Genomic DNA, 18,239 nt, shown 5'->3' with positions numbered 1-18,239 from the left:
ACGTACAGCCGCAGCTTTACGTCCTCGGCCAGCTGCAGCTCCTCCTCAAGACGCGCCTAGTGCGCAGCCCGCTGGTTCTCCAGAAACCGCTGTGTCTTATCCAACTCATGCGCATTTCGGTTTGCGATGCCTTGCGAAATGACCAGGTATAGTCAGGCTGATGATGATGATGGTACGGCGTGCTAAAGCTAGTTGGTCTCCTCAGCAGCATGGGGACTCTGCATATCACTTCACAGACACGGACGCTGCTTTCTTTTTTAGTTTACTACAACACACACAAGGCCGCATTTAAGCAGTTTGAACAAACATGCCTCTATGGTCTAGGACTAGCATGCGTTGCAAGTACATTTCGAGCCGAAAAGAGTGTTTAATGTTAGCGCTGCTTTCTCGCTATAATTTGTGAAATAAACATGTTCGACATATACTTAAAAGGTAATCTGCTATTCTAGGCTATGTATCTATTACGTATTATACTAAATTATATATGTAAAGTTGCAGGTTTACTCGTTTTTTGTTTTTTGTTCTCTTTACGTGACTAAACAATCATGGTCTCCCACTCGCATCAATTTGACCTATTACTTCAACTGCAGATACCATTCGGCTTCCCCCGCTGTGATGTTACAATGTTCTGTCGCCTGTAACTAGGAGTGGCACTTACAAACGCCTATTCCCATCACATCGGAATGGCATACTCTCTAACGCGTGAGCACTGCGGGTATGATGAAACGATTGCGCATATACTGTGTGATGGCCCTCCGTTTGAGCATGAGCGTGATTTCCTGGGTGCTACACTCCGCCGCATGGACTCTTGCGCTCTTAATGAAGCTAAGGTTCTGCCCTTGGACGACACCCTTATCAGAAAGGAAAGCATTGATGGCACTCCTTAAGGTTTTAGAGGAATCGAGGCTTAATTCTAGACTTTAAGTGTACGCTCTCTACCACTTTTACTATAGATCTCTGAACATGTGAGACTCCTTACCGTGGCGCTCTTTCTTACCTTTTTCCCCAATTGTTCCATTCCCAACCTGTAAGGCAGCCTACTGGGCATCGCCTAGTTAACCTCCCTGCCTTTCTATTCTACTATTTCTCTCTCTTGGTTCTCTTTTAGGTTTTCTTTCTTCTTTACCATTCCGCTCTGATGGTGCCATGAAAGCAAGAAAGATGATACGTGAAGTTTTCTTGCTGACACCTGCGCATGCCCTAATGCGAAATAAATTTTGTGTATAGAGGGAAATGAATGTTGTACTGTATAACTAATTTTTATCGCCTTTTACGTATAGTTACTGCTTATAATCTCTGCATCCTATTAACATGCTTTTGGTTGCGGTAAGAAGCTGCCATAGTAAGGGTAGCCCACATGTACGATAGGAAGTCGCGCTGATGCCCCGACTTGTGCGTTCATGACGGAAGGTTAAGGCTGACCCACATGGGAAGCACTGCAGCCAGATACGCCGGCGTACTTTTCTGCATCAAATTCGGCGAAAAAAGGGCGTTGCTAACATGGCGACACGCTCTGAATTTGGACCCTCGCTTCGGAACGGATTCGCCGCTTTGCTGCGCTTTTCGGGACAGCCGCTAGCTGTAAATGACGACATCTGGTGTAATGACAAAATAGACGGGCGATGGGCGGCGCTCTCTTGGTGCGCCATCAACAGCCACTAGAGGTCTTCTCGTAACTAGCAGCAACGCAAATTACTCTAGAGGGCAGCGCAGGAGGCGCAGAGTTAGTAGTACTTTACCAAGTCGCCGATGAGATCATTTTAATCATGGCCCATGGAGCACACCATCACGTAGCATTTTTGCTTCGATTTCGAAGGCTTTCAATAAAATTAGCAGAGGTTTACCCCAATTATACGACAATGGCGGTGTGCTGAGAAGTATTGGTTTGTCTCATGGTTTAACGCTCTTTAGCTGCAGTTTGCAGTGACTAACATGACATGATAGTCATGCACGGTCACTCCAGCCGCATTCGCAGCTAAGACTTGGCTTTCGGAAACGTGTGGTGAGATGTAAGCCACAGGTATACAGTTAAATAATAAGTCATAGGCTATCAAGATATACCGGCTTGAGTTTGAATTACCCGCGCGTCGCCACGTGGTTGCTATTTTACAATAATAATAATAATAATAATAATAATAATAATAATAATAATAATAATAATAATAATAATAATAATAATAATAATAATAATAATAATAATAATAATAATAATAATAATAATAATAATAATAATAATAATAACAAAAATAATAATCAATCAATCAGTCATTCAATCTTTATCTAATGTGCGCAGGAACAACCATGTGGTCTCCGTGCTGCAGCACAAATAAAAAAAAAGAAACAAAAATGAAACTGCACAAACATGTTTACACACACAGAGAGAACACAAAGAAGAAATAAATAACACATGAAATGAAATTGAGACGAAAAGTATCCCGGCAAGAAAGCAATCAATGAGTAGCGTCACCTATATACACAGTCAGATAATTGTTGAGCACATCAAGAAAAGAAAAAAAAAAAAAGAACGGTAGATAGAGAGAAAAAAACAGCAACAAATAACTGACATTGATTATAGTAATATAGAAATATACATAAAATAAATAACAATTCCAGGTGCAACAAGTGCGTGGTACTTAAAACACAGGCTAGAAATACACAATAATGCAATAAAGAAATAGAACTGAACACGGGACAGTGAGATTCGAATATAAAGTTTAGAGTTTAAATATAAGTAAGAAACGGATAAAAAGCAGTTCAAGATACAGACAGCATTGAACAGGAGAAAAAGCAAAAAGTGAAGTAAATACAATATTTTAGGCTAGAAAGTGGGAGTTATATGTGATAAAGTACTATTTAGAATAGAACGCTACGAACATCCAATATAAATGAACAGAGCGAGTTTTGAAACATGTCAAGGTGAGGACAAAAAGAGTTAAATAACCACTGCATTCTGTCCAGAGGGGAATGGGCATGAAGAGATGGAGAAACTTGAAATAGTCTGAATTCCTTCATGCTCTTACGCGGAACGCGCGGTAGGATGTACTCAAGAGCTGATGGCACATAATGTGTCCGCGAAGGAGTTTGCACAGAAAAGTGATATCAACTCTGATACGACGGCAGTGAAGAGAAGGAAGACTCAATTAGGCGCTCCTGGTGGAGCGAGAGGAGGAAGTTGCGCAAGGAAAGCGATAATGAAATATCCGTAAAACTTTTTTTTTTCTCTGTCAACCTTGTCCAAGTTCGATTTGCAAGTGCCATTCCAAACAACCGACGCGTACTCTAAGAGCGGCAAGCATATGGACAGGTACAATTTTAAGAACAGAAGTGGAGTACGGAACTCTCTCGAAAGTCTGCAAACGAATCCGAGTGTGCGCATAGCCCGCTGAACAATGTGCTTAGTGTGAGAGGAGAAGCTGAGGGTGCTGTCAAAAAGTACACCAAGGTCATTAATTTCATCAACCCTGTCCAACAGCACAGAATTCACAGAATAATGGTAGAGAAAGCTATGTGCTTTACGGGTAAATGAGACAACCCTAGTTTTTGAAGAATTGAGGGTAAGTCGATTCTGCGCACACCAATCAGAAAAGCAGATATGTCCGATTGCAACAACAAGCAATCTTGAAAAGAATGTATTACCTTGAATATTTTTATATCACCAGCATAAAGAATAAACGAGGAGTTCTTTATCACCAAGGAAACATCATTAATAAAAACGGAGAAGAGAAGCGGGCCTAGTACTGAACCTTGAGGAACTCCACTGGTTGCAGGGTAAACGAAAGAGGTCTGCCCATTGACACCGACAAAGCAGAAGCGATCAAGGAGATAGTTGCGTAGGAGGGCTACGAGTGAGACTTCGACGCTAGAGAGTAGAAGATTTTCAAGAAGTAGTGAGTGAGTAACAACGTCGAAAGCTTTGCTCATATCACAGTACACAGTGTCAACCTGACCCCTCTGAAAGACTGCTGCAGAGGCATACGTCATAAACGTGACTAGGTTGGTAGAAGTAGAGCGACCCGACATGAAGCCATGTTGATTCGAAACTATGATATGTTGGAGATGGAAGGAATGTACGTTGTGCAAAGCTAATTCGAAAAGCTTAGAGGTTGCACATAGAAGAGACATCGGACGATAATTGGAAACATCAGATTTGTTTCCAGACTTGAAGACAGGAAACACGCGTGCCATTTTCGACACGCGAGGAAAGACAGCGTTTTTTAAACAGTTATTAAATATGGCAGTCAGTACTGGTATAAAGATATAACTGAAGGCTTTTATTATGGCGGCTGAAATGCCATCAGGTCCAGGACACAAAGATGGTCTCAAACGCTTAAGACTCTCAGTTATCAACTCCTCGTCAAAGAGAGCGGAATTAGATAGAGCACCAGATGGGAGGCAAACGGAATCACAATGTGGATGTCTGTAAACGGAGGAAAAATGTTGGGCAAAACTATCGGCAACATCATGAATTTCCGACACCTGAGAGTCAACTAAGCTGATACTCAAATCTGATTTAATGGAACGCTTGCGAACGTAACGCCAGAACTGACTAGGACGATTTGAGGCACTAATCTCTAAAGACTCAAGATAGGAGTCGTAGTTCCGCTTGTATTAGCGTTTGCAAAGAGAACGGAAGCGGCGAAACTCATCTGCCCAATTGCGAAACCGAGGGCGTTTCGCATACGAATAATAATAATAATAATAATAATAATAATAATAATAATAATAATAATAATAATAATAATAATAATAATAATAATAATAATAATAATAATAATAATAATAATAATAATAATAATAATAATAATAATAATAATAATATTAATAATAATAATAATAATCAATCAATCAATCAATCAATCTTTATTTAATGTGCGCAGGAACAACCATGTGGTCTTTGTGCTGCAGCACAAAAAAAAATGAAAAAGCACAAACATGTTTACACACACAGAGAGAACACAAAAAAAAGAAATAAATAATACATGAAATGAAACTGAGACGAAAAGTATCACGGAAATTAAGCAAACAATGAGTATCATCACTTATATACACAGTGAGAAAATTTTTTAGCACACCAGGAAATAAAGAAAAAAAAAGAACGGTAGGTAGAAGAGGAAAAAAAAAAAACAGATGACTGACATTGATTATAGTAATATAGAAATATACATAAAATAAACAACCATTCCAGGCGCAACAAGTGCATGGTACTTAAAACACAGGCTAGAAATACAGAATAATACAATAAAGAAGTAAAATTGAACAAGGGACAGTAAGATTCGAATATAAAGTTTAAAGTTGAAATATAAGCAAGAAACGGATAAAAAGTAGTTCAAGATACAGACAGCATTGAACAGGAGAAAAAGCAAAAAGTGAAGTAAATACAATTTAAGGCTAGAAAGTGGGAGTTATATGTGATAAAGTACTATTTAGAATACAACGCTACGAACATCCAATGTAAATGAACAGAGCGAGTTTTGGAAGATGTCAAGGTGAGGACAAAAAGAGTTAAATAACCACTGCATCCTGTCCAGAGGGGAGTGGGAATGAAGAGGAGAAACCTGAAATGGTCTGAATTCCCTCATGCTCTTTCGCGGAACGCGCAGTAGGATGTACTCTAAGAGCTGAGGGCACATAATGTGGCCATGAAGGAGTTTGTACAGAAATATGATATCAAGTCTGATACGACGGCAGTGAAGGGAAGGAAGATTCAGTTGGGCGCTCCTGGTGGAGCGAGAGGGGGAAGTTGCAAAAGGAAAGCGATAATGAAATATCCGTAAAAATTTTTTTTGTACTCTGTCAACCTTGTCCAAGTTCGATTTGCAAGTGCCATTCCAAACAACCGACGCATACTCCAAGACCGGGAGGCATATGGACAGGTAGAGTTTTAGGAACGGAAGTGGAGTATGGAACTCTCTCGAAAGTCTGCAAACGAATCCGAGTGTGCGCATAGCCCGCTGAGCAATGCGTTTAGTGTGAGAGGAGAAGCTGAGGGTGCGGTCAAAAAGTACACCAAGGTCATTAATTTCATCAACCCTATCCAACAGCACAGAATTGACAGAATAATGGTAGAGAAAGCTATGTGTTTTACGAGTAAAGGACACAACCCTAGTTTTGGAAGAATTGAGGGTAAGTCGATTCATCGCACACCAATCAGAAAAAGCAGATATGTCCGATTGCAGCAACACGCAATCTTGAAAAGAATGTATTACCTTGAATATTTTTATATCATCAGCATAAAGAAGAAACGAGGAGTTCTTTATCGCCGAGGAAACATCATTAATAAAAACGGAGAAGAGAAGCGGGCCTAGTACTGAACCTTGAGGAACTCCACTTGTTGCAGGGTAAACGAAAGAAGTCTGTCCATTGACACTGACAAAGCAGAAGCGATCAAGGAGATAGTTGCGTAGGAGGGCTACGAGAGAGACTTCAACGCCAGAGAGTAGAAGTTTTTCAAGAAGTAGTGAGTGAGTAACAACGTCGAAAGCTTTGCTCATATCACAGTACACAGTGTCAACCTGACCCCTCTGAAGGACTGCTGCAGAGGCATACGTCATAAACGTGACTAGGTTGGTGGAAGTAGAGCGACCCGACATGAAGCCATGTTGATTCGGTACTATGATATGTTTGAGATGGAAGGAAAGTACGCTGTGCAAAGCTAATTCGAAAAGCTTAGAGGTTGCACATAGAAGAGAAATCGGACGATAATTGGAAACATCAGTTTTGTTTCCAGACTTGAAGACAGGAAACACGCGTGCCATTTTCCACACGCGAGGAAAGGCAGCATTTTTTAAACAGTTATTAAATATGGCAGTCAATACTGGTACGAAGATATAACTGAAGGCTTTTATTATGGCAGCTGGAATGCCATCAGGTCCAGGAGACAAAGATGGTCTCAGACGCTTAAGACTCTCAGTTATCAACTCCTCGTCAAAGAGAATGGAATTAGATAGTGCACCAGATGGGAGGCAAACGGAATCACAATGTGGATGTTTGTAAACGGAGGAAAAATGTTGTGCAAAACTGTCGGCAACATCCCGAATTTCCGAACCCTGAGAGTCAACTAAGCTGATACTTAAATCTGATTTAATGGAACGCTTGCGAACGTAACGCCAGAACTGACTAGGACGATTTGAGGCATACCTCTCTAAAGACTCAAGATAGGAGTCGTAGTCCCGCTTGTATAAGCGTTTGCAAAGAGAACGCACACGGCGAAACTCATCTGCCCAATTGTGAAACCCAGGGCGTTTCGCTTTACGATGGGCCCGTTCCTTGAGCTTTAACGCCGTTATTAGTTCCCTTGAAAACCAGGAAGGGAACTTCCTACGCGTAGGAGTATGCAAAGGTATGTACCGACGCATACCATCAAGAACTATTTCTGTAAAGCGACTGACTTGTCCATCTGAATCATTAATGTCATTTAAAAGGGACCAGTCGACGGAAGAGAAGAAATTGAAAAGACCGACATAATCACCACGTGCATACGCGAAACGGGGCGAATTCCCCACCCGATCTGAGTTAGTAGAAGGTGAGGCAGAGACAGCAGTAGTAACTAGAAGCGGAGGGTGAAATTTGTCACAGCGAGTCAGCGGTATGTCCGAACTCGAGACTCGAACACTTTCAAAATTCGATAGACAGATGTCAAGAATATTACCGCAACAGTTTTCAATGAAATTGTGTTGCTGCAAAGAGTTAAAGGCTATGAAATCAAGTAGAGAGTTACACTTACTTAATATGTAATGATTGTTGTGAGAAGAAATAAGTGAGTTCCAATTGATACCAGGAGTATTAAAATCACCTAAAATAAGAAGTTTGTGTTTGCTATGACGGGTTATAACATGTTCGATTGAGAGCAGAACATCATCATAGGCTGAAGGAGGTAGATTCGGAGGAATGTAGAAAGCTGCAAGTAAAAGTTTTTCATGTCGATTTAAAGTGAGCTCGAGCCACACACATTCTTCAACAGTTTCCAGATCGGAACGTCGAACACACTTCACAAAACTGTCAATAGCAATGAGCACTCCACCTCCTCTTGATTTGGGACCTGTTTCAGGGCGGTCGCTACGAAAAACAGAGTAATTATTTGGAAAGAAATCATTGGAAGGAATATCACTTGACAGCCAGGTTTCGGTAACCACAACAGCGGTATAACAAGAGGACAAGACGCTAGAAAAAAATTCTGATCCCTTAGTCCGAAGACCTCGGGCGTTTTGATAATAGATATCCAAATTAGGGGCCACTGCAATTTTGCGTCAGTTCAGAGGGATGAAGCATATCGTCGTAAAGCTTCCCACGAAAGTCCTTGTATATGCAACCCATCGGCCACATCGAAGGCTCAACAAGCTTACTGTAGGATTCTTCATCAACTTCAATATGGAAGGACGAGTAGGAGTCGTACCTTGTTTTCAGCTGCCGGCAGGAAATGGGAGTAATATTCACTGATTTTAGATGGTTGGTAAGGTCTACCGATGTAGTATCGGGACTGAGTTTAGAGACGAAAATAGTCTTCGGACGCTTCTTTTGGTAAATGGCAACGTTCAGGACAGATGAGCTCGATGCGCCAGTAATGGCTCGACTTCGGTGCTTCTTCATCTCACTGGGTAAGTCAACCGCACGGCGAGGAGCAGAGGCAGAAGATGAACAGGGAATATCTCCAGGAGTCATCCCTCGATGAGGAGCGGCGGAGTAGTCCACAGATGGCTGCTCCTCACGGGTAGGATTGCCCACGGAGACAACGAGAGGACGCTCGACGAGAGGACGCTCACACTGCGAAGCAGCGCACCGCACAAGCTCCTGGCGTAGGCCGCGAACATCGGCACGTAAAGAGGCGATAACCTCGGCTTGTTGTACGAAAGCCCGCGAGTTCTCTACACGAATGCGCTCGTTCTCTTCCCGTAGCTGGGCAACCTCATCGCTCAGAAAAGAGATTCCCTCAAGCGCGTCGAGGAGGAGAGCCCGTAGCGAGGCAAACTCACCGCCATGTTCGCCGGTCGCGGCTGAAGGGGGAAAACCGGTCGGGTGGCTGGGCAGGAGCGGGGCACCAGGGACTCTAGCACCACCGTCGCTAAGACTAACACCGTCAGACGACGACGACGCACACAAATTACACAAGAATGGCCGAGAGCCGGACTTCAGAAGTTGCAGCTCGTCATCCGCCCAGGTGACGCACTTCGTGTGAACACGTTTCGCACAGTCGGCACATAATAATAATAATAATAATAATAATAATAATAATAATAATAATAATAATAATAATAATAATAATAATAATAATAATAATAATAATAATAATAATAATAATAATAATAATAATAATAATAATAATAATAATAATAATAATAATAATAATAATAATAATAATCAATCTTTATTTAATGTGCGCAGGAACAACCATGTGGTCTTTGTGCTGCAGCACAAATAAAAAAAAGAAACAAAAATGAAAAAGCACAAATATGTTTACACACACAGAGAGAACACGAAAGAAAATAAATAAATAATACATGAAATGAAACTGAGACGAAAAGTATCACGGAAAGTAAGGAATCAATGAGTAGCATCACTTATACACACAGTGAGAGAATTTTTGAGCACACCAGGAAAGAAAGAAAAAAAAAAAAGAACGGTAGATAGAAGAGAAAAAAAACAACAACAAATAACTGACATTGATTATAGTAATATAGAAATATACATAAAATAAACAACCATTCCAGGCACAACAAGTGCATGGTACTTAAAACACAGGCTAGAAATACAGAATAATACAATAAAGAAGTAAAATTGAACCAGGGACAGTAAGATTCGAATATAAAGTTTAAAGTTGAAATATAAGTAAGAGACGGGATAAAAAGCAGTGCAAGATACAGACAGCATTGAACAGGAGAAAAAGCAAAAAGTGATGTAAATACAATATTAAGGCTAGAAAGTGGGAGTTATATGTGATAAAGTACTGTTTAGGATACAACGCTACGAACATCCAATGTAAATGAACAGAGCGAGTTTTGGAAGATGTCAAGGTGAGAACAAAAAGAGTTAAATAACCACTGCATCCTGTCCAGAGGGGAGTGGGAATGAAGAGGAGAAACCTGAAATGGTCTGAATTCCCTCATGCTCTTTCGCGGAACGCGCAGTAGGATGTACTCTAAGAGCTGAGGGCACATAATGTGGCCATGAAGGAGTTTGTACAGAAATATGACATCAAGTCTGATACGACGGCAGTGAAGAGAAGGAAGATTCATTTGGGTGCTCCTGGTGGAGCGAGAGGGGGAAGTTGCGCAAGGAAAGCGATAGTGAAATATCCGTAAAAATTTTTTTTTGTACTCTATCAACCTTATCCAAGTTCGATTTGCAAGTGCCATTCCAAACAACCGACGCATACTCCAAGACCGGCAAGCATATGGACAGGTATAGTTTTAGGAACGGAAGTGGAGTATGGAACTCTCTCGAAAGTATGCAAACGAATCCGAGAGTGCGCATAGCCCTCTGAGCAATGCGTTTAGTGTGAGAGGAGAAGCTGAGGGTGCGGTCAAAAAGTACACCAAGGTCATTAATTTCATCAACCCTGTCCAACAGCACAGAATTCACAGAATAATGGTAGAGAAAGCTATGTGTTTTACGAGTAAAGGACACAACCCTAGTTTTGGAAGAATTGAGGGTAAGTCGATTCTTCGCACACCAATCAAAAAAAGCAGGTATGTCCGATTGCAACAACAAGCAATCTTGAAAGGAATGTATTACCTTGAATATTTTTATATCATAATAATAAATAATGATAATAATAATAATAATAATAATAATAATAATAATAATAATAATAATAATAATAATAATAATAATAATAATAATAATAATAATAATAATAATAATAATAATAATAATAATAATAATAATAATAATAATAATAATAATAATAAAATTTATTATTTCCTTTTTCCAATACAAATGCAGGCCTGCCAAAGCCTCCGGAGGCTTGAATGGCAGTGCCCGGCAGTAGACAGCATATAAGCCATGCACCGAGCAGACATGTAAAAACAACAAAAAAAGCGACAAAAAAAAAAAAAACGAGAGAAGAAAATGGAGTCAAAAGAGCGAACGAAAAAATGTACACACGCCAGGTGAGAAAACATGAAAAAACATAAATAACAAAGCTGTGTTCTGGAACTAACGTCTTAATTTCACAAGACAATCCTTCACTATCGTTATGGAATTAGCAGAAAATATTTCTTTAGGTAACCGGTTAAGAACCGAGGGAACATAATGTTTTAAAGACGGTCGCCATAGCGCGTACGCACTCTAGGCATGAGAAAACTATCATGACTTCGCAGATCTTTCACAGGAACATAAGGTGTGCAAAAATCATTTGTCCAGATGTGTTTAAAATCTATTATTTCAGAAAATGGATGAAAAAGTCGGGCATACGTAAAAGTTCGAAAACGTTACTGTGTTCATCACGCGACCTACCATGTAATACTGATTTCAGGGCGGATTTCCATACACTGTTCACTTTCTTTCGCCAAAAGGCAGAGCTGAAATAAAAGCAGCAAATACCATAGCGTAGCACACTGTAGGCTAAGGCGTATACTATTTACCTGCGTACATTCATAGGGCAAAGGGACTTGACAGAGTACAGCAAACACTCAACTTTCCGAAGCTGAGAACATACAAAAGACAAATGAGCATTCTAAGACATGTCGGAATCAAAGAATACTCCTAAGTATTTGACTGTTGACACAGGCACTTGCAATGAACACGGACACTTGCAATGAACACGGACACTTGCAATGAACTTGACACTTGACGGACACTTGCAATGAACACAATTAGGTTTGTGCAAACGAATTGACACGCCATTAAGAATTCCCTTTAAATAATTGTGAAAAAATACTAATTGTCTCTTTATTGTTAACACATATTAAGTAATTGCTGAACCATTCCATAACTAACTCACTGTCATGTTGAATAAAAGATAATGCTATCTTATAGTCCTTGTGCCTAGAAACTAAGAGCGTATCATCAGCATATTGAAACATACGGCACAGTTTGCAAAAAGAGCTCAAGTCATTGAGATATAAATTAAACAAAATAGGTGCAAATATAGATCCCTGAGGAACATCGGATGTAATCTGCTGCTGGCCACTTCTATATTTGCCTAATGCAACAAGCTGTGAGCGATTGGATAGATAATTAACAAGAAGAGACAGCATGAAACAGCTTAGCCAATCAGCGCGACTGCATACGAAATTTCGATGTTCCACTTGGGTAATCCTAGTAGTGTTCTCAGCACACAAACAAACTAACTAACAAACAAACAAAAACAAAACAGGCTACTAAGGCTACTAGTTGGAACCACCTGGAAGCCACTTTCACGGAGCTTCATAACTTCCATTTTCAAATCTAAGCGTTTTAAACTATGCGAAGGTAATGAGAACTTAATTTTATCTCGATCCATTTTATTAAAATTCTCTCTTCCAAAGTGTTCACGACAATACGTAATATGTCATATATATCAATACACGCTGAATACTTAACATATTGCATCAGAAACAAACTTTTAGTGCTGCTGCAGCACCACTACCCGCATTGTCGTAAAAATCCGATGTCTGAAGCCGAATTGACCTTTCCGAAGGACTTCAGGTGTCCATAGAAACAAGTGTGAAAGATCCTGCGCCTTTTCTTTCCTGTATACCATTTATAGGACGCCAGTGAACTTTGATACGTTCAACAAAACACTGGTTGTGTTCGTCAATCAGCGCGCGATGTACCGCGTGCAGCAGCACCGCTCAGGCTTTCACATTTCTCCACTGCACATTCTGCAGTGCTTTCGGAACCTTTAATGCTGCAGCACACACAATGTGCGGTCGGGAAACATGGCCGCCTGATGCAAAAAAAAAAAAAGTTCGATAACTGAGACACAGTAAACACAATAACACAAATATGTCAAAACGCCCTACTGCTGCACAGTATTAAGTGAGCTAAACCGTCTATATACTTTTTTTCGTTTCGGAAGTTCTGACAAACACATGATTTATTTAAGGACAAGGATGCGTTTCTATAAGCGTGACATCTTGCTAAGATGCACAGCTTTAGAGTCTAGGAATGCGAACCTCTGGCGGAAAATATTGCAGGCGACCATATATTGTCATGGATAAAGTTTTGTGTGTTGTTGAATTCAAAATTTCACGATGTGTGTCTTCAACAACTGATTAAATTCCGTTTACTGCATGCAGCATGAACAATGTTTAAATATAGAATTCAGTTAATGTTCATAACAGGAGCACAAACATTTCTGGGAATTCAGTGGACGAAAATGCATCCATTCAGCCATTAGAGTTCATCCTTCTAAGCATTTTTTAATGCGGGATTGCTTCCTATTCGTTACTTCTTGATTCCGACGGCGCCCTCCGTCGTGCGTTAGAGGATGTTTTAAATGCTAGATGTCGTGCTTACGTCTGAGTGACTGAAACCGAAAAAATAAAAGAAGCAAGGAAGACCAATTGGTACAAGATCTACGCCAACCAAACAAATTGGTGTTCATATTTATGTGACCTGAAATTGCGATGTGAAATTCAAGGTCAAAGCACAACAAACTTTTGCCTACCTGTGGTAAAGTTCTACAAAACCTTGTATGTTAATGACGCCAGCAGACTGCTAATGTCTGGCGTGCACCAGTACAACACCGTACATCAGAGGTCATGGCGAAGTGTGTACGTGAGGAGGTTCGATAAGCTTATTTACTGCTCCAGTCCGTCTGCCGACCGTAGCACGTATTGCGGTGAGATGTTTATCCGACAGTATAAAAAAACAATCGGCGTTCCGGAACTTATCGTCATTAGCAGCCCGCTTGTCGCTGATTTTCAGTTATATTTTGTTTTAGCATCTTCATTGCCTTGGTCCGTCTCCTACAACAACACCTTCAAAGCAAAACTTAATGGTCGCTTATGGTGCTTCCGCAGTCAACATCAGCCTGCACTCGATGCACGATAGTTGATTTATGGAAACGCCTCCACTGCTCGTAGCAAGCAAAAGAGGTGATGGTACGCTTTTTATTCTATCGAATATAATGTACGTCACTAGCGTTAACGAGGCCTGGCGGATGCGGATGCGGAGCAGAAGCTTTAGCTGTTGGCCTCCGCACGCGCGGTTTTTTCTTTGCCAGCTGCGCCGAGCTGCTGGGTCTCAGTCCGTGTACGCGCGAGCCACCGCACAGAGGAAGACGTATACGAACCCCGCCATAGTTAGTTTGTTCAAAAATATATCTCTGCACCAGAGAGTACTAGACGGCGCGTGCTAACGAAACTACGTACTAGCACCTCGACCCCGTCTATTAATCAAAACGGTAAGTGGACTTTCCTACGTGCAAGTAATTGCCTTCTGTTTGCGCATATGTTTAATTTCTGACAGTTGAAGCAATTTCCTTAGAGCAGCGCGGCCTATTGTACAGGCGTTTACATTTTCAGCGTCATGCGTTTAATAGAGAGCAGAACTATTTTGCATATCCTGCGTTGTGCACAAAATGAAGCCCATCAATAAAGGTCACTACACGCCGCATGTGTCACGTGACTTCTTGTTCCTGCTTCAGCAGAAGGAGTGAGCAGTGGCGAGCAGCTCAGCGAGACAGAACACGTGCATTGGAGGGAATCGATTTAAAGGATGTCGTTATGCAGTCACAGCAGGCACGCGATTTGTAAATTATGCGAGAAATGGACAAACTTTTTTGAGCAACAGCGCCGACGGTAAGCCCGTTTTCGAAATTCTAAGAACAGGCGCGGACTAATGGTCAGCTGCAATCTCTTTTTCAAACAGGTCGGTACCTGCGATACTTAGGAAAATCATAGGACTATAATTAACTAGTTAACATAATTTGCATATATCTGGTGACCGCAAACACTGATAAAACTCTATCGAAAAAGCCCTGCTTTTATTCGAAAACCTCACATGTGTAAATTCGTTGAGGGTTTTCCTGAAATATCTGGTATAAAGCGGATGTTTACACGAATACTTTCAAGAATCACTAAAGGTATGGAGTTCAAAATACAACACAAATATTTGCAGTATAAGCTCTGCGTTATGACGGATGTAATGCACTGTGAAAATAAATAATTCAATATTAATATAATAATTTTATATTACATAATTGCTCAACTAAACCTCCGTGACTAACTTCTTGATCAACACAGCTGGGTGGTTAAAGTCAATGACAAGTTTGAAGCAATGGATAAAACAGTCAGTTTTATCCATTGCTCATATCTAGCTCACATCATATCCAATCAGAAACATACCAGTTTTTCAAACGAAGAAAAGCCGATTTTATTAACCCCTGCAAGGTGCGGAACTCCGACGTGTTTCCTGATGTCCGCCTGCACTGGTACAATTGTGCCGCGTCCAAAGCTAAAAATGGCTATATTTAAATATTAATGGCACGCATCCTTGAAACGCCTGGTATACCGACGCAAGTGTGAAATCAGCTGCAAGGCTTATTTTGAACTAGCATAACGCGGAGGTCAAGTTCCTTACTTCTTTACTTATTTTTTTTCTACGCGAATCATGTCGGCGAACGCCTGTCTCCTACAAACAGTTAACGCACTTCGTTAAAACTGATTTTAGACTGAGCTTCTCGGTACTCCAGGAAGCAACATCGTTTTAAAAATGGAGTCCGCCTTATGCAACGCTGAAATATAAGTAGAGGTACATTGTGTCGCGAAACCTGAATTGTTACGCGAAGTTTTATTAGTAAACGCGCTGCTAAAGCACAAGATGAGTAACATTTATCACTTCGGCGCATACGATAAAAATATGGTCCTCAAAAAGGGATGCAACAGCCGTCCAGGAAAAAAAACTGCATATTAAAATACGATAAATTTTAAATTATCAAATTTAGCTGAACTCCCGCATCAGCTCATAATTTTTCTGGGGACTCAAAGGCAAATAGACCTCGTCTTTAAAAAGCCTCTTAAGCCAATATTTCTGTGCGGTCTCGGATTAAAGACTGCATCTGGCAGGCTGTTTTGACTAAACCACCTGAGCAGGTAATTTAACGACGTTAGTGTGAGACAACCTGTCCGGAGGAACTAATTGCAGTTTTCTGCTCGATTTTTGTATCAGCACAATAGGTTCTTCAAAGAGTGTACTGCTCGAATATGCATAACAGTTGATATATTTAGTCTTTACCATGTCGGCTTTTCGCTGTGTCAGCTTTCATTCTACGGTATTGAAAGCTGGTTTGGTATTTTCCTTATTATCGACCTGTCTGAAAGCTAGGCATGCAGTGAAAATTTATTTTACAGAGGTTTTTAGTGAACCATTAGGGATGAAAAGCAGACTGTGCGCTAAGCGCAATTCGCTCTGCGCGATAACGTTTAAACACTGTAAAAAAAAAAAAAAAGGCAAAAGCCAGTGAAATTGGTAGAGACAAAGTAGAACACCGCCGTCTGTTGTGACAACTCAAGCGGCTTCTCTCATTTTTGCAGAGTCACAAGCGTGTCCCTTTCGCACGCATCTGAGATGTTCTTTTATTCTTTTCCAGGGTAACAAGAGAAGACTGCAATGGACTTGAACGCGTACAGAGACATCGGTGGCGTGTGGCTGCATAATATGTTCCCCGAGGAGAGCATTCGATCAGCCATTAACTACCAGCCACGGGACGGAGACCTCTTCGTGGTCACCTATCCCAAGTGCGGAAGCATGTGGACGCAGCACATCGTTTCCTGCATACTGTCCCGAAAAACGCCTGCGTCCAGTACCAGCGACGGCAATCTCAAAACTCGCTTCATCGATATCACAGGAGCACCAGCTGCTGATAAGCCGTCGGAGTGCTCCCCAATGATGACGCATCTTCCACCTGCTGTCTTTAAGCCAGCAGAGAAAGCGAAGTACATCTACGTAACCAGGAATCCATACGATTGTGCAGTCTCACACTATTACTTCCTGAAGGGATTTACGCCGAAGACGATCGCTGATGTCTCTTTCGAGAGATTCCTCGGCATGTTCCTCGCTGGAAAGGTATCAAGATAACCTTGGTCCTATTTTAGAACGAGCACATACCACCCTTGCCCCTATTTTCTATGATGGTCTGTGTCACCTCTCTTTGCCTGTTTGTCAACCTGCACATAGTTAGGTCATAACTTGAAAAAGAATAGAAAGGCAAAAGTAAAATTAGTGTTACAAGACATTGCAGCCATCTTTGTGCCTAAAAAAATACTCGAAATTACAAGAACCAATATGATATTTTGGGCCCTTTATCTCTTTTACAGGTGCATGGGGCACAATTCGGTCAAAATGGCAAAGTGCTAGGAGGGTTGTTTTGTATTTCCTGTCCCTTGGTGTTTTCTGGCTGTTAACGATCTACCCGGCTTTGTTCTTTCCCGTTCGTAACCGCAGGTCTCTTATGGCGACTATTTCGATCACCTCATTCCCTGGTACAAGCACCGAGGAAATGTCAACGTTCTGTTTATCACCTACGAGCAACTGAAGGCGGACACTAAGGGACTACTTCTTAAGATCGCCGACTTCATGGGTGAAGAACATGGCGCGGCTCTGCGGCAAGACGGACAGTTGCTTCAGGGAATTCTGGATGCGTGCAGCGTACAGATAATGAGGGAAGTTTATCAAAAGAAACCCGAGGACTGCATGAATAAGCTCTCACAAGCAACAATCAGAACTCTCTCCGGGATAGAGAAACAGAGCGTGACAGAAGGGAATGTTGATAAGCACGAAGGTTCGGGTTTCGTCCGTAAAGCTATCGTAGGCGACTGGAAGAACCACTTCACGCCAGAACAAATTCGAACGACAAATGCTTGGATAACCGAAAAGACGCAAGGAAGCGATGTCATGAATTTGTGGATCGGTTTGGAGCTTCCGTAAACTGAGTGAGATACATGATGAAAAAAGCAGCTGAACTGACTGTGCTGACCAACTAGCTTAACATTCCACTGTATTATGGAGTGAGGTAGTAAACGCTTTACACATATACCAAATTTAGTTAAATAACTACGTATAAATGGATGGTCTTCGAAACACAAATAACTATTCTCTTAAAAAAAACAACATTACGTATAACATCAAAAACATCCGTATTAATATAGAAAGCAGCAGTAAAATGAATTATAAAAATGTGGTATAATGCGTATTTTATTACGAAGATCGTCAACGGCAATCAAGTTTTTGTTTTCTGTGGTGTTGGTTGCCATCATCCTATTCTGCAACTTGAAGGAGCGTCAGTAATGGTTTGAAGCAGCTTCCCAGCATGGTCC

General features: G+C 41.1%; 1 protein-coding gene across 1 annotated transcript; it reads left to right on the top strand.

Moving 5' to 3' along the window:
* The first annotated feature begins 16,533 nt into the window (after positions 1-16,533).
* On the top strand, positions 16,534-17,850 carry LOC146203517 (sulfotransferase 2A8-like). The gene is made up of 2 exons (XM_084585711.1): positions 16,534-16,989; positions 17,368-17,850. The coding sequence occupies exons 1-2, from the start codon at positions 16,534-16,536 to the stop codon at positions 17,848-17,850; spliced, it is 939 nt and encodes a 312-aa protein (XP_084441837.1).
* The last annotated feature ends 389 nt before the right edge of the window (positions 17,851-18,239 follow it).

The sequence above is a fragment of the Amblyomma maculatum genome, chromosome 1, assembly GCF_055883805.1.
Source record: "Amblyomma maculatum isolate TAMU_Amacu chromosome 1, ASM5588380v1, whole genome shotgun sequence".
In the NCBI taxonomy this organism is placed as follows: Eukaryota; Metazoa; Arthropoda; class Arachnida; order Ixodida; family Ixodidae; genus Amblyomma; species Amblyomma maculatum.
The sequence above is the reverse complement of the archived record's forward strand: the minus strand, read 5'-3'. Positions and strand labels throughout refer to the sequence as shown.

Coding starts and splice junctions, on each gene's coding strand:
- LOC146203517 (XM_084585711.1), top strand. CDS start 16,534: ATGGACTTGAACGCGTACAGAGACATCGGTGGCGTGTGGCTGCATAAT. Junction 16,990..17,367: donor GCATGTTCCTCGCTGGAAAG/GTATCAAGATAA, acceptor TCGTAACCGCAG/GTCTCTTATGGCGACTATTT.